A 27349-nucleotide genomic window follows, 5' to 3' on the forward strand; every position below is an offset into this window, starting at 1 on the left:
TAAGTGGTAATGGCTTTAGCACTTCTGATGTAATGAGAAACATGTTCTAGTTATTTCTAAAGTTATTTTTTCAGAGGCATTCTGAGATATTTTAGCTGCATTTTGGCAAGTTTTTTTCCTTCAAGATTTGTGCTGACAATCTGTGGTATTTGGAGAGGGAATGAACAGCATATGTGTTGGTGGGTGAGAAAGAAGAAAAGGAGAGAAGCATGTCAGGGGTAAAACCTAATTGCACAAGTTGTTAAATATCATACTTTTAAAAACAGCGTTTTGCTAACCAGGCACTTTCCATATGGACTGCAGATCTGTAACAGCCAGGGTCATATGCATCTGGAGAGTGCAGACTCCCGAGAACCAGCATGCCTCTTACAGGAGGTGATGTCAGTTAGAGATGTGCCGTTTGTTAGTTTGTCTAGGGAATTCTGGAAAAATTCTGAGAGCTGGTGTAAAAACAAGCAAGCAAGCAAACAAAAGACTGGCACATTCTTCGTGTCGGTGCCTCTTTGAATCAGTTTTGAAATGTCTAACTTTTAATTTCAACTGACTTCCTATCTCTGCTCAGCTTTCTTTGCTTTCACACCCCTCACATAGTGATCAGAAAGACGAGAACATGGGTGATCTCGCTCTTAGTCTCCAGGGACACCTCCCGACACTTGATGGTCTTTTCTAGTTCCTTCATGGCTGCCCTTCCAAGCCTCAGCCTTCTTCTGATTTCTTGGCTGCAGTCTCCCTTTAGATGAGGACTGAACCAAGGTAGACAAAATCTTTTTTAACTCTTTCAGTTTCGTCGTTTGTCAGCATTGAAGTATTTCTTCTGCAGTCACGATTCTGGTTGTCTTAGTGTTCAACTGCAGTCCTGCTTTGCTGCATTCTCCTTTCGTTCCCATTCATCAGAAGTCATCTCAGGTCGTTGCTCCTTAATGCCAGTAAGATGGTGCCATCTGTATATCTCAAATTACTGATGCTTCTTCCAAGAATTTTCACTCCTTCATCTCAATCTAATCTGACTTTTCCATATTATATTTTCTGCATACAGATTAACAGGTATAGGGGGGATAAAATGCACCTTTGTCTGAGCCCTTTTCCTAAAGCAATGATTCTCATTACAGTATTTATTTATTTAAATTTAATATTCCGCTCCTGTTTAGTGCCACAGGATCACTCAGGGCGTCGTAACTTTTTAAGTTAACCATCTTTGCCACATTTGCATAAAAATGCATTTTAATGGGGTAAAGAAAACACTAAAGATAAATTTTGAAGAATATAATTCTAAGCTAATATATGACTTTTCGATGGATTGCTATGCATTGCTGCTCTGAATGGCGCTTTAGTACTATTTGTGCAATACTTGTTTATTCCTCCATAATATTTGCAGACTTAACTGTTCCAGCTTCCATATTGCTGCCTCTTTATACCTGTTTTCAGTTTTAAATATTGTCTTTTAATGATGTAAGCCACCTTGGGACTTTTTTAAAAGAGAAAGGTGGGGTAAGAACATTTTAAATAAATAAGTAAACATTAATATAATAATCTTTAATTATGAAAGGCTGGAAATCTGCCTCTACCAGATAAAATCTGAGAAGGAAGACAGATGTCAGTACACTTTGAGTTTAATTTACTTCTTCGTGGGGTGGAAGCAACCCTATTCATGTCTCCTCCCCCCCCCCAAAAAAATCCTGCTTGGTGAAGACTCCCCCTTGAGCCCAAATAAACATGTTATTTATTTATTTATTTAAATAAATCTCCCCTCCCTCCATGGGGCCCTTCTGGTCGTTCCTCACTCACGTTCCCCACCCAATGACTCAGGTGGGGCCCAGAAGCATCTCCCCGCCCGGGTCCCCCCCTTGCTCCCCCCTGCCACCATTGCCACGCTTGGAAGCGTGGGAGACGGCGTCAGAGCGAGAGGGGCGTCCTGCCGCAGCAAGAACCTTTTGGTTCTGCCACCGTCTCGGGCATCGGTGTTCGTGGTGTACGCTATGCGCTTGCCCCATTCCAGCCTTTTTGAGCTGGGCTAACGCTCGCGTCTGAAGGACGGACTTCAGTGTCTCTCCCCCCCCCGGAGGTGAAGGTGGAGGAGCAGCCGAGAGAAACAAGCAAGGGGTGGCTCATTCGAAGGGGGCAGAAGCCATGTGCGTGCCGAAGAGGGAAACCTCCCCGGAGGGGTCCTGAAAGAACTCAGAACTCTAGGTTGCCCCAGTGGGGCAGGAAGATTAAAATAAAACTCCATCATGTGGACCATTGTTGATATGATAAATCCAAAAATAATTGCAACTAAAAAGAACCACAGCAAACTCCCCCCCAAAAAAACCCTCTGTGACCTCCTTGGGGGTCACAACCCCCCAGGTGGGGCAGCAGTGGGCTAGAGGAAACCATTGTGTCTCTCCATCGTCTGTCCTAACGGTGGCTTCTTGTCCACCATAACACGTCAGGACCATCAAGTGGCAAAGCATAGCTTCTCATGATCTTCTCCACAGTTAAAGGGGTTGGTGTAATCTATAAAGCCTAGACTGATCTGAAATTCTTTGGTGTGCTCCAGTAGCTAGCAGTGTGTGTGTGTGCGTGTGCATGTGCATGTGCATGTGTATGTATAGCTTTGTATAAGGATTGCAAATACCCCAAGGTTGGTGTAGGAGTAAAAGACCACATAGGGAAACTTCACAAAATCTTATTCTTTCCCTGTTCAATGTAAGCAGATAATTTATGCATATTTAGGCATGCAGAGTAATGCCAACTATTGTAAGCTAGTAAATTTCTGAGAAGGATCACATAATCCCTCTGTTAACAGCAGCTTCACCGGCTGCCGATCTGTTCCTAGGCACAACTGGAAGTGTTGGTTCGAACCTATAAAGCCCTAAACGGGTTCATGTTATCTTTAGGGACTGTCTCTCCCTTTATAAGCCTACTCAGGTGTTAAGATCATCAGGAGAGACCTTTCTCTCAGTCCCTCCACCTTCGCAGGTGCATTTTGGTGGGGACATAGGAGAGGGCCTTCTCTGTGGCTGCTCCTTTAGCCTCTGGAACTCACTCCTACTGGAGGCCAGACTGGGCCTGTCTTGGCTGTCCTTCCGCAAGAAGGTCGAGATCTTCGGGCAAGCTTTCTCTCTCTGACTGGCTCTACTGAGAGCAGTTTTAAAATGGGGTGGCTTGGGTTTTTTTGTCACTTTTAAAGTCTGTTCTAGTAATGCTTTTACCTAACATTTTAATATAATGTTTATTTAATTCATTTTAAATAATTTCCTTTTTTTAAACTTTTAGTATTGTGTTTTTAATTAGATAAGCTGCCTTGAGGCCCTTTTTAAAAAGGAGAGGGCCTTTTTTTAAAATGAGAAATAAGTATACTTAGTTTAGCCAGTCCACAAATGTGTTCTCTCTGTGTCCTCCTGCAACTAAGCCCATGTAATTAAACTTAATGCCCTTTCTTCTTTTCTCTGTCCAGTCTCCACCTCCTGTACTTTCGTCTGTTGCAGATTTTAGACTGTAAACTCCCTGGGGCAGGGACCTATGATCTTTTTATCTGTAAAGTGCCACATTCTTACAGAAGGGGTACCATAAACATTGCAGTCAGGAACCAGAGGTTGGAAGTGTTTATATCATGAAACGTGTTAATTATCTTTCATCTGTTTATCTGGTAGACTGTTTGGTGTGCTTAAAGCATTGGGCACAAGCTCAAATACGCTTTGAATGGCCTTTATTGGCTGGAGGATTAATTCAGATTTGCTTGTAAAGTATTCCAGCAATTTAAGCTGTTAACCTGTTCCTGGGATGCCAGGGTGCTCAAGAGACAGGTTCATTAAGGCTTCTGCGCATAAAAAACATTTCCTTTACTTCAGTGCCTTTAGTATTGAAAGCAAACACGAAGTTACAATTCTAGGTGGACTCAACGAATTCGTAGTAAAGTTCTATGGACCACAAGGAAGTAAGTATACAAGAACGCTGTGTCTCTCGCAGTACGTACATAGCTATGGCTTAACAGATGTTTTATATAATGTGATCCTTTATAAAAAAATCTGTCAGTGGTATGGGGAATAATGACTTCTGGTTTTGCATCTCTTGTGAAACATATAGCTGACTTTTATGGACACCATTGGTTTACAGCTTGGTAAAGTTAGGATGGTAAAGTTGGTTGGAGCGACCAACATGACTTTGACCCAACTCCGGGAGGCAGTGGAAGGCAGGAGGACCTGGCGTGCTCTGGTCCATGGGGTCACAAAGAGTCAGACATGACTTAATGAATAAACAACATCAAAGTTAGGTTGTTTTCGACTGAAGCTTGAGACTAGATAGGTTGTTCTGGGAATTATAGTCTTCAAAAACTAACTTTTCCAAACTTGGGGGCTCCAATTGGTGTTGTACCACTTCCCTTCCTGATAGTTCTTTTGTGTCTTTTTTTCCTTTTTTTCCTTTTTTTCTTTTTTTTTGGGAGAAGGATTTGGTACAGAAGGACCCCTTTATCCGTGGGATCAGTATCCATTGATTATCCACAGTCTGAAAATATTAAAAGCTTTAAAAGGAGAATCCCACTATAGATATATATTTCAATGAGGAAGTTACCAGAACTGGCCAATAGAGAGAGCCTTTGCGATTAAAATAGCATCCTGTGTTTTTTTCAGCATCCACGGGGAAGCTTGGAACCATTCCCTTGCAGATACTGGGGTCCAGCTGTGCATGCCAATGGTGTTCAGTGTCAGCCTGACCTGCAGAACAAAACATTCTGCTCAGCAGGGCCTTGGCCTGGAAAGATGCTTCATGCTCTTTTGATGTCCCTTTGGTGGGCCTGTTGCAAATGTGGGTTAAAGAGCAAAACCCAAACACTCAGGATCTTATTGAGTCCATTTTTTAAAAAAAAAGAACGAAACTGGAGAGGGATTCCTCCTTTCTGGTGCTGGAAGAATGCTTCCTTCCAGTACAGCCCCCGTTTGTTCGCTCTTCCAGAGAATTATTAGCCCATAGCCGTTTTTCTTTGCTTGGTTTTTACTCATTAGAGGAGTCCCTTTTGTTAAGGAAAAGCGGACCAAGGAGAAACAAAACACTCCAGTTCCTCCTTGTTAGTTTGCTCAGCTTCTTCGGTGAATGGAGGACTCGTTCTCTTTCATCGCTGAGATCAGCCCCTGTTCTTTTTTTTTTTAAAGGTTGGGGTTGGGGGAGAGAAACTGTAGGCGAAGACGTTTTGAGCGGCCTTCAGGAGGTACAAAGTCCATACAGCTGCTGTCTCACCTGGCGGAAACGGGGGCAATAGGTCACCCGTAGTTAAACGTGACCTTTCTGTGGGTCAGTCCTGATGTGATACAAGTCAGAGTCAATTTTTCACCTTCCCATGGAAGCTTTGGGACACCCAAATGCAACATTACACGTATGAGAAATACATTAAAAAAAAAAAAGACAAATTGGATTTTTCTAGCATGTTTGACTTCAGTGAACAACACCAAAAATGCTAAAGGTCCTCAGCTACCACCGTGTAAAGTGATAAATATCTTAGATTTTTAAAGTTAACATCCTGAAAAAGAAATGATTTGGGAACAGGTGCATGCCCGGAAGAAAAACAATATTGGGAGTGAATCTCAACTCCATTTTCTATGCATCTTGGATTCATCTTGGGCATTGAATTCTGGTCCCCTTCAATAGAAGGTTTTCTTCTTTAGTTGTTTGAGTTGCAGATGTAGGATAAAAACAAGAAGCTAAAAAAAATTATGGTGAAAAAGTGATTGATTTATTTTTAATTGGCTGCAATTTGCAACGCTTTGTGCCAAATACAATTTGGTGCTAAGTGAGTGCTGTTTTTTTTTTCCTGGAGCAGACTTTATTACAGTTGCCTTCCCCCCCCCACCCCCCACTGAAAAGAAAGGTCTTGAATGCTGGGTGCCAGCTGTCCTTGGAAAGGGGCTCACCTGCCATTCCAGGAAAAGTGGTCTTCAGATATAAGGCAGTCTCAGAATCTAAGAGTACAGACCCTTCTCTGATGGGGCTTCTCTGTTCATCGGTCCATCGGGACACAGTGCAGCAAAATGGCTCTGTTGCTGTTCTAATGGGACTTGCTTAGGAAACCTCCTCAGTGGAGTTGTGCCGTTTTAAATTATGTACTGTACACGTCTGTCTTTGTTGCAGAATTCCACAACCAATGCTTTACTTTCTCTTCCCTTTACAGCACCGTACGAAGGTGGCGTATGGAAAGTTAGAGTGGACCTTCCAGACAAATACCCCTTCAAGTCACCATCTATAGGTAATAGCAGAATAACTGAGATATCTCCTGGGGCTGCCTTGTTAAATAATGATTTCTGAATTGCTGATAGCACTGACATCAATGAGGTTCCATCCATCCATCCATCCATCCTTCCTTCCTTCCTTCCTTCCTTCCTTCCTTCCTTCCTTCCTTCCTTCCTTCCTTCCTTCCTTCCTTCATCTGTGTGATTCATAAGATGAGACGACATTTTGAAAGGTGGGCTGTTTTGCCTCATTTCAGCATGTGAAGCACCAATGTTCAGATTTCGTAGCTGGACCCAGGAGCTCAGAAATGGAACCCTTAGGCTTACCTCACCTGCAATATTCACTTGACGAGAGCTGATCTGGGTCGTTCTTTGATTCCGTCTGCTCCCCTCCCCCTTTGCTTCGTGGGCTCACGGCCTGGCGGCTCCGGTTTGTGGGGTCAGAACTGGTATTCATGACGTTCCTCTTGCCCAGAACTTGGATGCCATTTTTTTCTGGCTGGCCCTTGCCATTGGACAGGACCAGCAGTCCACGCAACTGGCTTTCTGCACGGAACAAGCAGGTGTCCTGGAAGGCTTGCAACTCTCTGCTTGAGAGTTGCAAGCCTGAATGTCCGTGCCTTTTCTCCACCTAAAGAAAAGAATCCTTGCCCAGCCTCGTGACCACACCTTTTTCCTAATATCGGAGTTGAAGCTTAAGAGTCCATATTTTAGTCAGGATGGGGGGGCAGTTCTTGTTGTAAACTATGCCATTGTTAGTACGGCAGGACACACACACACCCTGTCCGTGAGATCAGTATCCCCTGATTCATTTATCCACTGCCTGAAAATACTAAATAAAAAACCCAGAAATATGTACCGTATTTTTCGCTCCATAAGACGCACCTTTCCATAAGACGCACCGATTTTTTAGGAGAAGAAAACAGGAAAATATAATCTGTTTTCTTCGCTCCATAAGATGCACAGACTTTCCACCCCCCTGTTTTGTGGGAAAAAAGTGAGTCTTATGGTGCAAAAAATACAGTATTTACAGTATATGTACTTCCAGGGTGTATTTACCAGAGCTGGCCACTAGAGGGGACCAGATACCATGCCGTGTACTTTATATAGTTTCCAATAACTTCAGCCTTTTTTGGCTTCCATGGGGGGGGGCTTGGACTGATCCCCCACGGATGCTACGGTCCCGCTATATGTAGTTTGCATCCGTCCTCCAAACTGGCCATCCCTCCCCCTTCACCAACAGAGCTCTTGCTGTCATAACCAGGGGAGAAGTCATTGATTTTAAGGCAACCCTCTCTGTCCCCTGATAACAGATATGAAGAACTGGGGAAAAGAACAGAAAATGTCTGAACAAATGTGCCTTACCTCCCAACAATAAATACTATGTTTTCCCAGTGGAAAAATTGGAAATGGGGGGGGGGGAAGCCTAGAAAAACATTCAGACAATTTTTTTTTTTTGGATGAGCTAAGGATGTTTCCGGAAACATGGGTTTCTTTACTCGAGATGCTAGGTCCTACCTATGAGGAACCTATTGATATGCATAATAGTATGAAGATTTGAGAGAGAGTGAGTTATGCGTCTAAAGCTCCTACTTAAGGTATAAAATAGGGTTCAGATCCAAGGTGTTTTCCTGCCTATTTTGGGTGCTGCCCTCTTCGTGAGAGAAAGGTATGGTGGCAGGATGAGGCTCCTTGTTAAGTGTGGCTTGTCTTTCTCCAGTGATCTTTCTGGTATGACAGAGACCGTTGCGGTAAACGCAGCGTTGTTTCTGTCCAAATAATAGACTTTGTTTGGCGGATTATACAATCTGTGGTTTCTTCTTTAATTTTTTCCCTGTTACATCAATGGAAAAGAAACAAAGACACTTTTGCTTCGGTGGCGTAGGATGTATCTGTTTGCCTCTCTCTCCAGCCCAGGGTGTATTAACAATTTTTGCTTGCATGTCGCATCCCACTAAGAAGATTGTATTTTAAAAAATTTTGTGCATATGCCAGGTAGTGACATTTAATATGTTAGTCCATTTGCCAACGAAATGCATCATGTTGCTAACGCAGTAAAATAATTTTAGGTTTGATTGTCAATAAGTATTGCATTTATTTAATTCCCCCCTCTCTGAAAATTTCCATTGTTTTCCCAAAAAACAAAAAACAAGGACATAATGGAGGGAGTGGTTTCGTAGGTTTCTAGATTTTCTAGAAAGTCGGCAGTGTGTCTTTTCCCTCTCCCAACCTCAGGTGCGGCTGACACCCATTTCAGGAGGTGGTTTGTTTCCCCCCTTCCCTCGTCTTCCCCCAGTTCTCCCACTGGAGTCAACAGCTCCCATTGACCTCTCAGCCAGCATGTCATCGGATGTGTGTGACTGCCCCCTATGGTGCAGGAGGGCCCATCACACCAGAAGTGAAACATGATTGAAAGAATGGGTTGTGTGAATGGGTGTTTCTGTACAAAGTTTATGCTGGTGTTACACAGAGTATTTATTTCTTGCATGTGCAAATGGGGGAAGCTTTTGCTATGGAAGTAGAGGAATGTTCCTTCAGGAAGATGTCTTCCTGGCCTTGCACCCCACCCTTCCACCCAGTGTCCCTTTGGGAGTGGGTAGGATGGCTGGGCCACCTACAGTGGTGCCTCGCACAACGAGCACCCCGTAGAGCGATGAATTCGCTCTATGGGGACGTTTTTTCGATCGCTAATGCGATTGCAGAGCGACGGCCCCAATGGGCGAAAATTGCAGAGCGAAGGTCGGTAAGCGGTTCGCTTACCGACCTTCGCTTTGCGACCCGACGATCAGCTGTTCTGAGGCTACAAGATGGCCGCCGGAAGCCCCAAAATGGCCGCGCACAGTGTTTTCGCGCCCTCGTAAAGCGAGGGGAGGGCGCGAAAATGGCTGCCGGCCATAGGGAAGCATCGCTGAACGGTGAGTATTCGGCCCAATTGGAACGCATTAAACCATGCTTAATGCGTTCCAATGGCTTTTCCTGCCCCGTTCAACGATGCTTTCACACAGCGAGGGTTAATCCGGAACGGATTAACCTCGCTGTGCGAGGCACCACTGTACTCTGAATGCTAGGCAGCTTTTGGCTTCAGTGCAGTGCCCTCCCCAAATGGTTTATTATACTCTTTTCCTAGAAACATGAATGTTAATCAGGTGGTTGTATAAAAACAGAAGATAGCTTTAAAATCCACAGTCATTCAGTCTTTTTTTTAAGGATCATTCGTAATGCCAAAAGAGTGGACAGATGCCTGAGTTCCCAAAATTTTCTCGAGTTCTCCAGAACCTTACTTCAGTTGGTGCAAAAATTAAGGGATTCGGAACATCTGAACCCTTAGACCAAATATGAGGTCTCCAATTAACTATGGTTCCCAAAGTCAATGAGCCACTTCCCCAAACAGTGACTGCCTTCCCCAGCCTGATGCCTCTAGAGGTGTTCAACTGCATCATCCATCATCCCCAGTCACCCTCCGTGGTTGTGTATGGTGGGCCATACACGTCTTCCACAGTGCAGTCTGATGGAATCTTGCAAATTGTTTTGTCTTAATTACAGAGAAGTTTTCTTTGTGCCTGTTCTGCTGCTAGAAGCTGCCCAGGGCACTGGCAAGGCCAGTCGATAGTGTGGCCGACAAATACTATAAATAAATATAAGTGTAACCTTCAGGAGGCTTTCTGAGCGTGGAAGGTACGCTTCACTTAGGGCACAGCCCCTTTTTCTAAACAGAAAATTTCATTCTCAATAGTAGCTTACCATCTTTGTTTAGAAGCTGTTGACCTGGGGGATAAACGACGGATCAGGGTTTCAGCAGGGGTTTCCTCGACTTTCGAAAAGGGAACAGCTGACTCAACGTTGAATTGGCTTCTTCCAGTTAAGGTCAGGTTTATAAATCTGCCCACGGAGAGTCTTGTGGGCAGACATCTGTTTGAAGTACAGGAGTGGCTTGGAGGAGTCTGTGGGTGTAAACGTGGCCGCTTCTGAGAGGCTCGGGCAAGACAGGTCTCTTCTGCCCCGACATCCTGGTTTGAGTAGTCAGCCGGCCCTAGCTGTTTCCATTTCTTAAAATAGGCCTTTGCATAATATCTATTTACAGTCGGCTGGCCTCTTAGACCTCCTTAGTTTGCTTTGCAGGCGCCCGCATCAGCCCCCTTGTGCGCCCTCCTCCGAAATGTGCCCAAGCCTGAGCAGTAAGCTCACTGCCCCGAGAGAAGCCCACAGAAGGTGGGGCTCGTTCTCCTCCAGGCCTGACGAACCGGCAGAAAGCGTGCAGCCTGTTTTACCTGTCCTGAATCTTTATTTCCTGAAAATGAACCTGTACAGCCACCAGGTTTTTAAGAGCACCCAGGAAGGGCTTCTTAAGTAGCAGAGGCTTTGGTACAAGTCGCCCGTGCCAACCTCAATGGGTTTGAAGTAGAATTAGGATGCCTGCCACTGGCCCTTGATTCCTCGGACACTGCCTTTTGTCTGTGTTTTTTTTGTGTGTGGATTGCATGGAGTCTCTGGCCATGACTCTGTAAAAACCTTGGATTTTTTCCATTAAACTTTCCCGTCTCGCATCCAGTTCCAAGTTGCTGGCACTCTCCCGGCCAAGTAGGGCTCGGGCAGATCGGTAGGAGACTGAAGGGGACGTCCCGAGCCTTCATCTCTTGACTCGGCTTGCCTTTGGACGTTCCTCTTTTCAACAGCTACAAACCTACATGGAGAGAGGTCAGTGATAACATGCTGTGGGTTTTGGTCCAGGAATCACCGCAGGCAGGATGTGCGCCAGGCCCTCTCCTTGGCCAGCCTTCCAACTGCGCGCTGGGCTGACCTCCTCCAGTCTTCGCCAGTGCGGTGTTATGAAAAGGCCCCCGTGGGATCTGACACGTATGGAAAGGGGAGGTGAACAAAGGAAGGACAGGCCTGGGTCTTTTACTAGGTCTGAGGTATTGGGGGGGGGGAAGTAACCTGCTTTGGGGTGTAGATCTCAAAGAGCTCAGGATTTTAGTCTCTGCCCTAGTTCGTCCTCTTGGGAGGAAGCAAAATGCTAGTTGTTTTGCTAGCAAAATACAGCTCCGTGCAAGAAGTATCTTAACATGTGCAGAGCCCCCAGGGTTGATCCTCAGCATTTTCAGGTGAGGAAAAACTCTGCCTGAAAAACTGGCTGTCAGTCAGGGTTAATAGTCCTGGGCTAAGCCCAGTTTTTTGGCTATAACTGGGCCTGTGTTTCGCCCTATAGATGGGAGGGGGGCATTGGTGATTCAGGGAATTGCAGTCTGTGTAATTACGTAATTCATATACAACAATTTGCAAGACTCAGTGGAGGGGCACACTGCCATGCGGCCCGTCACACACCGCCACTGATGGTGGCTGAGGATGATGGATGTTGTAGTCCAGCACATCTGGAAGCATCAGGTGAGGGAAGGCTCTAATCTAAATGAGCTCCTGTGGTAGGAGAGGAGCGAAGCATGCTGTTTATATACCACGCCAAAGCACTTAAAGCACTCTCTGGGTGGCTTAATGCACATTGAGCTCCCTGGCCAAGTGAACTGGATACCATGGAAGGATGGAAGACTCGGTCAACCTCAAGCCGGCTATCTGAGCCCGTTGGGATCAAACCCAGGTTGTGAGCAGAGTCTTGGCTGCAGGGCTGCAGTTTTAACCCTCTCTTGGGACCAAGGAACTCGGGGTCCCTCTCGGCTAAGGCAGACCTGTTGTCTGGTGTACTGCAAAGCGCCGGCTTTGTTTTCCTGTGGCGTGGCTCGCTCTCCGTGGCTGCAAAGCTACACCAGGACAAAAGAGGAGCCTCCCTTTTAAAAAAAGGAGACCAAAGGTTGTTACCGAGATTTGTGCTTCTGAGCAGGTATCCTTGATGGAGAAAAAAAAATCTTTGAGGACTTGCTCATTCAACCTTTCCAGCTGCTGTAGCTCTCGGGTGACCGTTTGGCATCGGGGAACTCCTGGTATTCCTGCTGCTCTTACCAGCCTGTGTTCATAAACATTGGGCACACTTTGGAGTGGAGCAGCAAACTGGATGGAGTGGTTTCAGGAAATAGGGGACGTATGTGTCCGTGCTGTTTTCTGGCTGTCCTGTAAATGAATGACTTCCAGAAAGAGCTGTCATTTGTAGAACACTATCTCTGCAGAAACAGGGAAGTTCCATTTCTCCCTCTCCTCCTCCCAGGGAGTCAGAGGTGCATCAGCAAAAGGGTGTTCTGGTGGCGTCGATGGGGCTTGTGATCTGCACTTTTTGCAAGGCCCAGACCAATCAGTTTTTTTATTATTCTGTGAATTGTTCGCTTGTCGTACCTCAAGTGCCATTTTTAGTGGCAGAAACAGATCAGCTCAGGGCTGCATATATGTGTGTGTGCGATGCCCAGTTCAGTAAAAACGGTTAATGCTGCATTAGAGGTATGCTTTTGGAACATGCCCCTTTTATTTAGAAACAAATTTTTGCTCCCTGTATGTGCAGAGAGAGGGGACTTGAACCTGTGCGTGGCAGAGCCTGCTGAAACAACAGAAGCCCGAGAATTGCCCCAGTAAGATCCTCCAGTGGTGGAGATGGGACTTTGAAAGCGTTCCTTTCCTGTGATTAGTAAAAGGAGGAATGGTTTGCCTTAAGCCACAAAAACCAAGGGGAAAAAAAGTATGGAAATTAAAATGATGCCTGTTTTCTAAATTTCCACCATTTGCACAGGCTTCTGCTTTCCTTAGTGCAGAATTTGCATCATCTTTTTGCAGAACATCCTGTTGTTATTGTTTTGAGCAGGAAATACAGGCCAGGAATGGCGGGAGAGGTTTTGTAAGGAACCTGCAGTTGGCGATTCCTTCCTGGCGCGCTCTCCGTCTCCCTTCCAGATCCTCATGGTCCATCACGAAGGAACAGTGAGGGCAGGATGGGTGCCAGCTGTGGACCACAAGCCATGGGCAAGCTTAGAGGATTGGAGCTCATTCAGAAGGGACAGCACCCCTGCCGTTTAACCCTTGATCATGGAGACTAGTTTGACCTAAGTTGATCCACTTAAATAATTGTGCCAGTTTTGATTTTGGCCCTAGCAGCGCAGGTCTGGGTTGTGTATGTATGAGAGCCCAATGAGACCTCTGTCCGTGCACCACAGCCTGGGATATTCTGCTGGACAGCCTTGGCAAAACAAAACTGGGGGCCAAACCAGGAGGACACTGGAGTCCTGTTTGTTTTAATGAGCTATGAAATCCACAAGAAGGATTGTCCGATGCCAAAGGACGCTTGAGAACTGAGAATTCTGAGAGGAGTCTGGAGGCAGGAACAGCTGTTGGAACGTAAAGCTGTGACTGTAAAGGGCTGGCCGGGAAGTGGGAAAAACTAGGTTGTGGAGTGTAGGAGAAGAGATCGCAGAACCCCTGAAAGATGTTGGATCAGGAAAGGCAAAAAGGCCTCTCTGGTCTTGTCTGTGACTACAGAAGTCACAAAGTCTCTTGCGGCATAGTTTGCCTCTGTCACTCGCCTGCACCCTCACACCTGAGCCTTGGAGGGCTGGCTCTTTAATTCTTTAAAACCACTTTTTATTGGAAAAAGATCCCCTAGCACCCTCTAGTGGCCTCAAGGAAAACATCTCCCTTTTTTGAGAGCTGGACCATAAAGAAAGCTGACCGCTGAAGAATTGATCCTTTTTGAATTGTGGTGCTGGAGGAGGCTCTTGAGAGTCCCGTGGACTGCAAGGAGAACAAGCCTATCCATTTTGAAAGAAATCAATTCTGAGTGTTCACTGTAAGGACAGATCCTGAAGCTGAGGCTCCACTACTTTGGCCATCTCATGAGAAGAGAAGACTCCTTGGAAAAGACCCTGATGTTGGGAAAGTGCGAAGGCAAGAGGAGAAGGGGACGAGAGAGGACGAGATGGATGGACAGGGTCACCGAAGCTGCCAACATGAATTTGACCCAACTCCGGGAGGCAGTGGAAGACAGGAGGGCCTGGCATGCTCTGGCCCATGGGGTCACGAAGAGTCGGACATGACTAAACAATTAAACAGCAAAAAGTGGTTGTAATAGCTCGGAGGTTTAGGTCTCTGGCTGTAGAGCCAGTGGTCAGAAGTTGACTTCTCCCTAGTGCGTCCTGGAAGATCCAGCCTGTGTGGCTTTGAGCAAGCTGCACGGTCCCAGGACACCCCCCAGAAGAAGGAAATGGGAAACCCCTTCTGAGAATTCTCCAGCTAGAAAGCCTTTGAAAAGGGTCTCCCTGAGCCAGAATTGACTTGATGGCACATAATTCATTCTTCTAAGCAGTTCTGAGTGATTTTGGTTAGAATAGTCCTGGCCTGAAACAGTTTGAATAGGCCTGCCCCCATAGTTGTGACATCCCCCCCCTTGTCAGACTGGCTAGAGAAGCCTAAGTTGGCATGCTGTGCAAAAAAAGTTAAAAAATGTGCAAGTGGGAGAGTGAGCCCGTCCTTGCTTTACATAAAGAAGGGGGTGGAAACAGGGAGAGAGGAGACCTTTGTGCCGCGGAAGAGCCAAGGAACAGGATGAAGGCCGCCCTGTTGCTTTGCCTGAACAAGAAGACACCCAGCGATTGGCTGGGTAGAAGGAGACGAATCTAAAGCAGCCTTTTCCCTATATTGCCCCTTCCAGCTTCATTGCGATGCCTTTTAGGATGATGGGTTTTCCAGGCACACACAAGATTCGGGCATCGGGGTGGGGAAGAGTGCTCTCTGCCCAGTGTGGGTGTTTGCCGCAAATTCGTTGAGTCCCTTACCTGTTGGTTGGTTGGACTCTTAGAACTGGAAGGGGCCACTGAGACTCATCTAGTCCAGCCTCTGGCCAACACAGAAAGCGAAATGCTAACAGATGGTTGTTCAGCGGCCCTTCTTCAACCCGAGGAGAGGCACCACCCTAGAAGGAAGTCTGTTTCCACTGTCAGGGGTTTACTGTGGGGCTGGCTCTTCCTGGTTTCAAATTTCCCTTCTTGTGATTTCAGCCTTGTTGGTTCAGTACCTCTGGCGCAGCAAAAGCAACCACCCCCACCCAAGGACCCTGTGATCGCCAGGTGACGACAGAGCCTTGGCAGCTTGGCCCTGCTTTCACCCCGCCTGTCACTTGGCTTGAGCAGCCGAGTCGGGGCCGGTGCATGTTTACCCCCTCCAACCCGAACTCTAACCCCCTCGATCCTTCCCTGCCCGGTTCATGCCTCAAGGGTCGCCTCTCCACCACCGAAGCCAAGCCGGGGCTGGCCAGGGAGAGTGAGGAAGCCGTGGGGGGGGGGTCATGGGGAGAAGGGGAGGGGGCCGGCTGGGGGGGAACAGGGGCACCGTGGCGCTCTCCCCCTGTCTAGACTCGCCTGCACGGCTGCTTTGTCCGCTCGTTAAGAGGCGCCAGCTTTTCAGTGCGGGAATCCAGGCTCATCGGGGACAAAAGGGTGGCAGATCCCCCTGCGCTGGCTAGACGCTCTCGTGGCTGGCAAAGCATTGCAGCTCCTCATTATCATTTGTGGTAAGGAAAGTGCCCTGTCGTTAGGAAGGGCAAGGGGTGTGTGTGCATGAGTCTCGAGCGCCTATTGGGGGGGGGCCTCTGTATTGCCTGCACACAAAGGGACATCCTTCCCCACCCCCCCACAAGACTTCTGTGAGTGGATCGGGGTGGATTTCCCCCGTGTTACAACAGCACCCACCTCCAGCGCTCTGCATTTGGCTTTCCTCAAGGTCTGAATGGAAGCCAATTGTTAATGCAAGGGGGGGGCTTTTGGAGGGGTGGGGGGAGAGGGATGTTGTTTGGCTGGCATGGAATTTGCTTCCTTTCTTCCGTGTCCCACAGGGTCCCCCCTCCCATTCCCCCTTTCAGGATTGAGCCTAATATCTCCATTCCCAAGGGGGGGGGGGTTGGCATCCCCTTCAGGGTTTTGTTTTGCTGTTTTAATGGAATTTATCCTTTGCAGTTCTGATTTTAAAAAACCTAAGGTGACCTAACAAAACCCTGTTTTCCTTAAAATATTGTAGCTAAAAACCCATAGGAATCACTGTTTTGCAAATCACTATAGCGATCGCAAAAAGTCAATGTCTAGTGAAAAAACTGTCATGTGGGGTAACTGTCTAGCGAGGCACCACTGTATAGGTCAGATTTCTGCCTGAATAGTTTTCTACTTGGGAACTGTCTTTTGGGAGCATAGTAACCGATACTCTCTGTGTGAAAGAGCAAGAGCATCGTATGAGTAAATGGGTGCAGGTTTGTGTTTTCGGATTATGTTGCTGCCCTGGGGAATTCTGAACTTTTAAGGTCACGATCCTTCCCAGAAAAGGGCCTTCCTGCTTCTTAAAAGCACGAGGCTGAGACCACTCCATGTGTGTCACTCACTGACTCTCACAACATAATTTAGTTGCTCACAGAAGTCTGTGTCTGTTTGGTCTTCCAGAGGTGACGCCGTTTAAGTCAGAGAGAGAGGAATCTCTCCTTGGTTTTCTCAAGAGCAGCCTGAGGGCAGTCTAGGGCAGTGAGGGTGAACCTTTTTGAGCCCGAGTGCCCAAACTGCAACACAAAATCAACTTACTTCTTTCAAGCTGCCAGCACTGCAATTAAAACCTGAATACTGAAATTTTAGTTTAGAAAAATCAACTGCTCCTGCACTGCAAGGGTTAAATGCTTGTTTGTTTGTTTGTTTGTTTTCCTATGGGCTGTGTTAACAAATAAATACTTACCAGTCTTCCAATTCCCCTATTGGGCTAGACCGGCAACGGTCGCCATGGCACCCCTCCGCTGGACCACTGCACCAGCAGAGGGGAGTGCTGAAATCTGGGATCGGAGGACGAGTAAGTATTTCTCGATGGCAACTTATGGTTCACGTGCCCGCAGAGAGGGCTCTTGTGTGCCAGCCGTGGCACGCCTCCCATAGGTTCGCCATCGCCAGTCTAGGGCTTCCCTCGTCCTCCCATCGCTTGTTTGCGCTGTGTCCCAGCTTTTGATGAAGAGGCCCTACGAGTCGTGGAAAAGACCGGAGTGTAGCGTCGGCTTGGCTTTGGGCCTTGGCCACAGGCGGACAGGGGTGCAAAGAGCCGGGGGGTGAATTCTCACCACCCCCTCCCCTCAAAATCGGAGCACCGTCCGAGGCAGATCAGGGCTCGAGTTGGGTTTGGTCAGAAGCAGGCAGGACTCTGATGGCTCTTCTGCAAAGTCTGGGGAGGCGACACTCAGGAGGCTGGGAAGAGGGACGATGATGCCCTGAACAAACCAGCTCGCCTTTCCAGGTTTGTTGACAATTTGGAAGAGATTCCCCCCCCCCCTCCCGAAAGCACCAGTGCAGGTTCTTGCCAGGAAAGGAAGCCTGTCATTAAGGCATGAGCCTACAGCGTTGGCTTTTGAAAACTAGCGTGGTAGCCATAGCTTTGTGGCCGGGAATGCGTTATTATTATTTTTGAATGCCTTTTGATTGAGCCATGGACTTCTAGCAACATCAGCGTCAAATCCACTGTTCACCAAGCAGGCTGCGATCTGTGATTTATTTATTCATTATTTATTGAAAAGGACCTTAAAATGTGATCTTTTCCCATGAAAACGCCCACCAGATCTGTACCTATTGCCATTCAAAGGCTTCAGAGAGTAGAATTAAAGACGCTTGGGGTGGGGTGGGGGGTTTGATTGCTAATTGCCGCCCAGAGTAGACTATCTGTCTAAGTAGACTATCTGTCTAGATGGGCGGGGTATAAATCTAATAAAGTAAAATAAATAAATAAATAATAAATAATCAGGGAGTTGAGAGCTCTCTTCCCAAAGCTTAATCACTCCTGTTTGTTTTGTCTTGACACGATGCTCAAGCCCTCACCCCTGTTGCTTCCAAGCATCAAGAAAGCATGTAGTCTTCTAAAACCATTGCCCTAAAGATGACCTTCTTAAAATTATTGAGATGGGTTTCGTGAGATTCAGCAATGTAGAAGAAACATCTCTGGGTTTCTAAGAACAAACACACACACACCCAATAGCCACTGCCGTGGCCTTTTGGTGTGCTTTTACCTGCTGTGACCCGCACCAAGCTGGGCTTGTCGCTTTTAAAAATAACTTTCTATGAACTTGCTTGACACCAGCCATTCATGGCACCAGACCCGGTGGCTAAAGAATGAAAATGGACATCTTTTGATTACAGAGGAACATCAACTGGGTAACAGATCTTAAGCTCCAGTTCTTCGGTTCCCACAACCCAAGAGCACTCCTCTGTCTTCAGCTACGCTCCCTTTCTCATCACACCTTAAGCCCTCCCCGAACTCCTTCCGCCTTCAGGCGCCAGGATAGGCGGATGGCATGCACCCCCCCCAGCTGATCACTGGGCGTCCCTCTTAACAAGCAGCTTGTCCCAGGGGGTTCTATCATGCCATCACAAAAAAGACCTTCATCTCTTCAAGGCCCCCTGGACCTTGGGTCAAGAGTTTCTCCATGGGTTGGCCTTTGGCGGCTGCCTTTTTGGGACTATGGTGGTTTTTGGTCCAGCTGGATCTAATGATATTTTTTTTTGGAACCCAGGTCCCTCTTGTAAAGCAACACATGCAGTGGTTCAGAGGTGCGTCCTATCCATACACATCAGCTGCCTCTTAAGAAATAGTAATAAGTACCTGGCTGCTAACAAACTCCTCTGTTTGCTTGTCTTGCAGGATTCATGAATAAAATTTTCCATCCCAACATTGACGAAGCGTAAGTGAACTAAAATATTTTGTTCTTTCTTGGCACGACCGTGGTTTTTGCTGGATGCAAGAGGGTTTTTTTTTGCTTGCTGTTTCCTGGCTCTTGTTTTCGGGGGGGGGGGGCGGAGAGCAAAGGGAGGCAACTATAAACGCTTTTCTCCCTTCCCGAACATCCGAAGGTCTTTTGGAAAGGCCGTGAGCACCCATGTATTCATCCTCTCGCCTGAAAATGGGGAAAGAAGCTGTGGGTTGAAGCTGGTTTTCGCCTCTCCTTCCTTGAGAAGGTCCTGTGCTTCCCTGGTCCAGCAGGTGCTGAGCCTGCAGAGGTCCTCATCATCCTCCAGGTGGGGCCGGGGACACCTTTCTGCCTGGGAGAGCCACTCCTGGTTCAGGGCAACCATACCGAGCAACTCGATGGAGCAACAACCTAAAGGAGGCTGGGGCAGGGAAGAAACCTCATTTTGTTGTTCCTGACAAACCACGGGGAGTCATGAGCCCTTCACTGGTGGAGTGATGATGGTGGAGTGTAAAGGTCTGTCTCTGGGGCGTGGTGGCGCTGCGGGTTAAACTGCAGAAGCCTCTGTGCTGCAAATTCAGAAGACCAGCAGTCCTAAGATCAAATCCACATGATGGAGGGAGCTCCCATTGCTTGTCCCTGCTCCTACCAACCTAGCCATTCGAAAGCATGCAAAAATGCGAGTTAATAAAAGGTACCATCTCGGTGGGAAGATCACGGTGTTCCATGTCTAGTCGCGCTGGCCACATGACCATGGAAACTGTCTACGGACAAACGCTGGCTCTATGGCTTGGAGACGGGGATGAGCACCATGCCCTAGAGTCGGACACGACTGGACTAAATGTCAAGGGGATCCCTTTACCTTACCTGTCTTTGGACCCTTTAATCTCTCTCTCATCTCTGCAGTCTCCTCTCTGCTGCTGGTCACAGGGAGTGTGTTAATTCTAGAGAGGCAAAGTGTGTGAGCGGGGGGGGGGGGCTTCCCAGCTCAGACTCCTCTGCGCTCCTCCTCCACATCAGCATTGCCAAGTCGTAAAAATCAAAGACATCACGCCATTTCTTTGTCTGTTTCAGGTCAGGAACTGTATGTCTAGATGTAATTAATCAGACTTGGACAGCTCTGTATGGTGAGTTTGGGGCATGGGATGGCACTCTGGCATGGCATGGGGTACGGGGCAGGTGTCTCTTTCATGTTTACCCTGGGAGCGGGTCCTCCGTCTGCTTTGATGGCAACACATGTCCCGTGTGTTGCCCTCTGCTCTGTCCTGGGGTGGCCAGCGACACACATGGGAGAGATGCTGTAGCGATGTGGTGCGTTCCGTTGCCCCACTGTCATCATATCTTCTTCTAAGCACCATTAAAGAAAGAGAAATCATTGCTGCTGCTAGCAAGTCATACTTCTAGTATGAAAAGTGTCAAAAGCCTATAGTTCTACAGTTTCTGCAGGGCTGGCTTTGATTTCTGCAGCTTCAGTGCTTCATTTTTTATATATTGTGATTAACTGGCATGGTTCAATAAAATGAGCCATTGCCTTGTGGTCCTTGAATCCTTTCTCTGGGTTTTACCATTATCCTGTCGTACTGAGGTTAGAAAATTTACAGACATGTTGGCCAGAGGATTCTGGGAGTTGTAGTCCATTTTTTCCCAAGCTCCTGTACAGGATCAGGGTCAGTTTTCTGCAACAGCCAGAGCGACTCAAGTTAAATAAATAGTGGGTAAATGGAGAATGACTGGTGTAAGACTTCCACTACTTCAGACATTGCACATCCCATAACAGTTCTTTTGTATTGATATTTTCAGATCTTACCAATATATTTGAGTCGTTCCTGCCCCAGTTGCTGGCCTATCCCAACCCCATAGATCCCCTTAATGGTGACGCAGCAGCCATGTACCTTCACCGACCAGAAGAATACAAACAGAAAATTAAAGGTAAGAGGTCAGATGGGGTATAAAGCAAACTGTGCTGGTTATATACCGCCCCATAGCACTCGGAACACTCTCTAGGTGGTTTAGAATTTAATGATGCAGCCTACACATTGCCCTCCCCACCCCCACCCCCAGCCAGCTAGGTACTCAGTTTATTGACCTTGGAAGGATGGAAGGCTGAGCGACTTGTGATTGAACCCGATCATATAGCAGAGTTTTGGCTGCAGTGCTGCAGTTTAACTACTGCGCCACAAGGACTCCTCATATAAAAAGTCCTGCAGTGTGTCTTGGAATGCCAGAAAAGTCACAGAGTAGCAGAGCCATATCCTAAACTCGTGAGCATGCTTGGAATCAGGTTGCGGATCTATCTCCGTTGCCTGCCCTACTGTAGTGGCCCCCAGCCTCTAGGTCCTGGCAGAGGCTTCCGCCAGCATCATCTCTTTTGTGACCCATGATTGTGACCCACTTAAAGGTATGGGGGACTATTCTGGTCAGCAGAGAGGTGTCCCTAGGAGTCTCCAGGACCCAGAGCGTAGTTTCAAGGAAATATTTTGTTTTTCATGTTTCCTTTGCGGGCATTGATTCTCTCCTCTCCTCTCCCTCCCTCTTTCTCCCCCCCCCCCCTTTTTTGGCCCCCTCCAGAATACATTCAGAAATATGCAACGGAGGAAGCATTAAAAGAGCAGGAGGAAGGCACCGGGGACAGCTCTTCGGAGAGCTCCATGTCTGACTTTTCAGAGGATGAGGCCCAAGATATGGAATTGTAGTAAAAGACGTGTCCTGCTTTTCAGAGAGACTGACTTCCTAACCATGCGCTGAGAAGCAGACTATAATATTCATATTTAAACAAAGCAATTTTTTATTACTAAACAAGGTTTTTATGAATAATAGCATTGAGATATATATACATATATATATATCACCCTTTAGATCTTGATTTCTTGGTCGTTTCTCAGAACCCAAAGTGCATCATAGCGCGTTTTCCCACATTCCACTTGGTAGCAATATTGACGCCCAGATGCCCCGTGCATGCCATCCGTTCATAATTCCATGTGAGCTGCATCAATCTTGTGGGCTACTGAACTGTCAACCCAAACAGCTGCTTTGCTAGGAAGAGGGGTCTGGAATCTTCCCTTTTCTTCTTCCTTCTTCTGCTTTTTTTAAAAATTATTGGTTCCAAAGACAGCAGGACACCCATGGATGCAAAAAACAAAACAAAACATACAAACAGCACTTTCAGAATGTAAAAGAGAAGTCTCGTGGGGGCAGGGGGAGAAATGCTAGTAAAATGAGGCAGTGGAGTCACCGGGCCTCTTTTTCAGTTCATCTTGGCTGCTTACACTTTGAATGGAGTTATATTAAAAAGAAAACAACAACAACAACAACACAATATCTACCACCGGAATTACATGGAGCTTCTTTTTCAGGTGTCAGGTTTTTACAAAGTGGCGTTTTGATTTTTTAAAGTACATTTTGTATGGCTCTCTGGTCTGCCTCTAGAGACTGGTAGCAATTGGTCTGTTTGCTTGGGGGAACCCTTTTTTGGGAAAAAAAATGCATACATCTGGGCTGTTAAGTCATCTTGCTGATCTGGATTCTCAAAGGTGTCAACTTCTGTTTGTAAGAGACAGAAAGGAAACACGATCCAGTATTGGCTTAACTTTTCTGGAGTACAGAGAGTCCAAAACCCATTGTGGTTTCAGCCAGGCTCACTGGCGGGAGCAATGATGTGCTTAGAATACACACAGAGAGCGGCTACAGACCTGATTTGAAAGATCTCCTGTTAAGAAAGAGCCCTTTAACCGGGTGGATTTCTCCAAGCACCGAGTCAGTGGAAGGTTCCCTTGGCTGCTTCGGCCCTTGATCCCATCTCCCTCCGTTAATCTTTGCGCTTGCTTGTTCTCCAGCTGCCGGACAGCGGCGGTTGCTTTGTTGAACAGGCCAAGACAATCTAGGAAAACCTAATGGGGGAGGCGTTATTTCCCACCCACCCAGAATGGAATGGATCGCCAGAGTGCTGTTTTCAGAGATCCTTCAATTGGAAATGTTTTCATTTTCTGCCCCCTCCCGCCCCGGTGTATTTTTGAACCCGTGACGCCCCTCCTCAAGTGAATGGCAAGAAAATTGCATAACCATAAATGCCTACCTGGGATGTTGATGATACTTGAATGTGGATAAGAGCAGGAGCACCCGAACGAGAGATGCGTTTGCCAATGTGGATGTAGCCTCTGCTGTGTTTATCAAGGTTTTCCAACAGGAAATGTGGAGAAGGGGTTCGAAACGGCTCTTAAGGGGCCCTAGAGTGGAATCTTAAGACTTGGGTGACTCAAGTAAGAAGCTGAATGTCAAAGTAAGCTCAGCGCATTGTATTTCCCCTTCTTTTCTTTTTTTAAAATGCCATTAAAGTTTGGTGTCATTGTGTGTGCGTTGGGGGGAGGGAGTGTCAAAAGAGTACAGTCCTAAAGCGTGATGGGTTTGCCTCCCTCTCTTTTCTTTTTTGGAAAGATCTTATGTAAAGTAGAATTTAATTTTGGCATGATTATTTTCCTTTAATAAAGCAAAAGCATACCAAGTATTTGAATTATGGACATGAAGCAAAACAAAAAAAGTAATTCACCTTTCTTTCTTTCTTTCTTTCTTTCTTTCTTTCTTTCTTTCTTTCTTTCTTTCTTTCTTTCTTTCTTTCTTTCTTTTTTTCTTTCTTTCTTTCTTTCTTTGCAATGAAAAAGCAGTTACGTAGGGCTGTGGTTGGTTCAACTGAGCTGACAATTCTCCACTCTTAGCAGATGTTTCCCCTTGGAGGGCTTAGTATTAACTGTGGAACATGCAGTCGTGTGCTGTAACTGCTGATCCTCCCTCTTTTTTTTTTCCTTGACGTGGGAGAAAGACAAGCAGCTGCTTTTTCGGCAGAGCCTTTTAGAGGCTCCGGGTGCTGCTGCCTGCCGGTGCAGTGACCTCTTAGGTTTTATTTAGACATAGATTTGATTGCTGAGTTTGGCAGTGGTGATGGTGGTACCAATCTAAACAAAATAAAATTGTATTTTTTTTCAGTATTGTATATACAAATATTATTGTTCTAATTCCCTTTTCTTTATGCAGGTAACTTTTTTTAAAAAAACCTCAATCCTGATGTATAATCAGATTTTGATGACTTTTAACACACCTCTGCTCTGTCTCACAAGCAAGCATCTGTTTCTGTGTTTTGTTTTGTGTTTGCAAGTGAAGCAACACCCCTGTCTTCAGTTGAATAGGCAGGAAGAGATTTCCACTATACCATATATAATCCATGTTCAAAAAAGGATCTCCAGAAATGGAGCCTCGGGTTTCCTTTCTGCTTTCTCCCTTCTGTGCCACTGGTGCGGAAAGCGCCAAGGAGTGGGGGGGCAGCCTTCAAGGTGGTTGCCGGCCTGGTGGGGTCTTGTCGTAGGGAAAGATTTCAACCCCCATAAAGCTTCGTTTATGGGATGAAGTGTTGCCAGGATCCCCGCTGTTTGAAGTAACTTTGCAAGTGATTCCCAGGAAGCCAAAGCAAGGTGGACCAACCACGGGGTCCGCCTTGAAATATGGCTGCTGATAAGAAGGATTTATAAATTTTCCAAAAATTTATAAATCAGAGGATTTAACTATCCTGGAAGGGCTTGCAATGGCCTCTCTCTCCTTTGCAAAACAACCACAGGTGTCTGAGCAAGGTTTCTTCCCCCCCCCCTTTTTTTCTTTTCTTTTCCACCACCCTTTTTTTCTGTTTTGTTTTTATTGGCTGAGATTTCCTGGTTGCATGGAAGGCCACGGTATACTCCTGCCATCTGGAACTGAGAAGCAGAACCCCATCTGAACTAACTTAGCCCGCCTGTTGTTTTCTTGAGATGCTCTTGTCGTTTTTTTTCCCCCAAGCTCCCTCTTGTCCCCAGGGAGTGTTCAGTCTTCAAAAGCTGCCTCCCGTTGCTAAGTGAACGCAGTCGACTTCAGATGCTGTAGCTGCCAAGTGAGCGCACCGCGAATTGCCCAGTGTTATGTGCACACGCTGTATATGGATGCTTAAGTTCTTACAACCGATACCTCCGTCTCCCTCTCCCCTTTCTGGTGGACTCGCAACCCCAGGAGAGGAAACCTGTGGAGGGTTTTCTGGCCTTCAGCCCTCGTTCACTTCATCGGAATGTTTTCTCAGCCATTGCTTTCCTTGAAGCACACCCTTTTTCTGTCCTTTTTTGCTCCTACTGGCCTCCCAAATCCCCCCCCCGCTTGGGTCTTCTTGACCAAGTCTCTTGAGTTACTAGGTACAGAAGGCTAAGCCCCTTAAGACGCAGGGCGAGCGCCGGTGACTGTAGAGATGTGTTTTTGCCTGGTTCGCCGTACAGAGGATGGGTTGCGGAGACGGGGCAAAGGTCTCTCCGTGACTTTGTCTCGAGATTAGGTTGGCCCACCGAGCATGTCAGACGACCAAGACAGCTCTGTGCCGGTTTGAGTCCCCTCTCTTGTACCGGTGGGTAGTTGATGCTTTCCTGCCTTCTTGCAAGGGAGGGTTGGGGGAAGGATCTACAGAAGGTAAGCAGATTGTGATGGTGGCATCAGAAAGGAGGACCACTTCGGCTTCCGGGGGCCCTGCGAGCTTTCTTGCAGCTTCGCTTGGAACAGACAATGGTCTGGAGGAGGATCCCGGGATGACCCTTGTCATCCCACCCGTGTCCCACAGCGGGAGATGGGATCTGGGAATGTTGGTTTTATAAATACTGATAATAGTGTCTCACTTGTCTTGAGTTCTTCAGGCACTTAGAGAAGGGGGAGTGTGCTGCATGAGAAATGGCCTTTTTTTAAAAAAAAATGTTTCTTTTACTGACTGTATTTGGTACATATGGTGTGAATACATACTTGAAGAGATAAAACGGGGCGGCCAGCCCCTCCATGGAGTCTCAGCTTTTTTTTTTCTCCAACCCCATCCTGCCTCCCTCCCAGCTACCCCACCCCTTTGCATTGTGATGATGTAGTGGGCACGCCTGAGGCCACGGCAAATGCCTCTTCTAAGAATTATAACCTCTCAAAATAGTTGTGTATAATTAAAGAAAGTGTAAACTTTTTTAAAAATAAAATATGTATATATACCTTCTCCCCTTTGCCTGATCACTTTGCTCCGGGAAGGTTTTTGGCGGTCGCATCTTCGAACCTGGCCCCTGCGATGCTCGTTGCACCGTGAGCGTCTGTCTCTCGTCTCCCAGTTCGGCGGCTGTATGTTTTTGCTTGGCGCTGATCCGCATTAAGATGAAACTGCCAGGGACCTGTCTTGTCTTCTCCTTCAAAGAGTGCATCTCGTCAGATCCTGTGTTTCCATCTCTTACCATGACGCGTCATTCATTTGGATAGGTGGGATCGGCGGCCAGATTTATTTTATTTAGGAGAGGCTACCCCAGATTATAGTCTGCTTGTTCAGAAGTGAAGTGGACTCTTTCTGTTTGAAGATCAGGACCACACTGACAGATTCTGTCAGCCTCATCAGTCCGCTGGGGTCTACTTTAGGTTCTTTCGAAGTGGGTTGTGGTCCTCAAACGCTTTCAGAAGCCCCCCCCCACAGCTTTGGCTGTGACAAAGGAGAAAACAAGCTGTAGTAGAAAGCTTTTCCAACCGCATCCCGTTGGTTTCTAAAAAGCTGTTGGGGTAATGGCAAGGGCTTTTCCGATTGGTACAATACGAATCGGAAAATTTGGGGCTTTTGACAGCTCCTACGGTTGCCACCCGGACCACAAGTCATGCTTGCCAGAGTTTGTGGGAGTGGATCGACACATCCCAGTGTGGCCTGGAAGGGGGGGCCACAGGCCGTAGGAGTTATTATTAATTAGTTTTATTTAGCTGCCGCATTTCTCCCAACAAGGGACCCAAAGTGGCTCTTGGGGGTGGTCTCTTCCCTCTTGTTTGGAGAGGACCCAATTCACAAAAGAGGACCCAGCCAGGACTCTTGGCATTTCTTCCTCTGCCAGCCTCTGGGCCCGACGTGTCGGCACTGAAACCGCTTTTGGAAGCTTGTCGGAAATGGATCTGTGCAAAATTCACTGGCTTGCCAGAAAGTATCTTGTCTGTTTTCTGCCGATGACACTGGCTGTCGGTTGATGTTGTCATTCCATGCCATCAAGTTGGAACCAACCTCTCACAGTCCTAACGGGGCTTTAAAGGTCCATTGAACGTTGAAGGAGTGGCTTTACTGGTTCCACTCCCCCAGTCAGCCTCCATGGCACAGTGGAGATTCAAAACCCAGACCTCCCGAGTCCCTGGTTCATCACCCTACCCATTACATCATGCTGGGTATCCATCAGTTGATGCTCGTGTGCAGTTCAGAGTCGCCACCCGCCCCTTAAAAGCTATAAACGTGATGGAGAAAGTGCAGCCGGTGTTGCTAGTCGTAGATCTGGAAAAACATGCTCATGGCAACGTGCTGTCCCCCCCCCCCCCCCATATAAACAGAGTTCAATGCAAGCAGCTGGTCCAAGTCATATCAGCAAATAAGGAGCAGGACTTTTGTAGAGTTAATGGTCTCTAACAGGCCGTTGAAGGGGGGGAGAAACAAGCTGCAAGGAGAGTTTGCAACCTTTCCGAGGAAAATCCATCTCTCTGGAGTCTG

General features: G+C 47.0%; 1 protein-coding gene across 2 annotated transcripts in view; it reads left to right on the top strand.

Annotated features, from left to right (window-relative positions):
- The window catches only part of UBE2H (ubiquitin conjugating enzyme E2 H), a 61843-nt gene extending 35997 nt beyond the window's left edge, over positions 1-25846 (top strand). Inside the window, exons 2-7 of one of the 2 annotated variants that reach the window (XM_073002444.2) lie at positions 3840-3916; positions 6143-6217; positions 18774-18813; positions 19894-19946; positions 20620-20748; positions 21388-25846. In XM_073002444.2, coding sequence (XP_072858545.1) covers positions 3840-3916; positions 6143-6217; positions 18774-18813; positions 19894-19946; positions 20620-20748; positions 21388-21512 — 499 coding nt within the window. In that variant the 3' untranslated portion in view covers positions 21513-25846. The remainder of the gene's footprint in view (positions 1-3839; positions 3917-6142; positions 6218-18773; positions 18814-19893; positions 19947-20619; positions 20749-21387) is intronic. The other variant, XM_078376533.1, reaches the window with a different exon arrangement.
- Positions 25847-27349: the final 1503 nt, after the last annotated feature.

The sequence above is a fragment of the Pogona vitticeps genome, chromosome 5 (genome assembly GCF_051106095.1).
Source record: "Pogona vitticeps strain Pit_001003342236 chromosome 5, PviZW2.1, whole genome shotgun sequence".
NCBI lineage: Eukaryota > Metazoa > Chordata > Lepidosauria > Squamata > Agamidae > Pogona > Pogona vitticeps.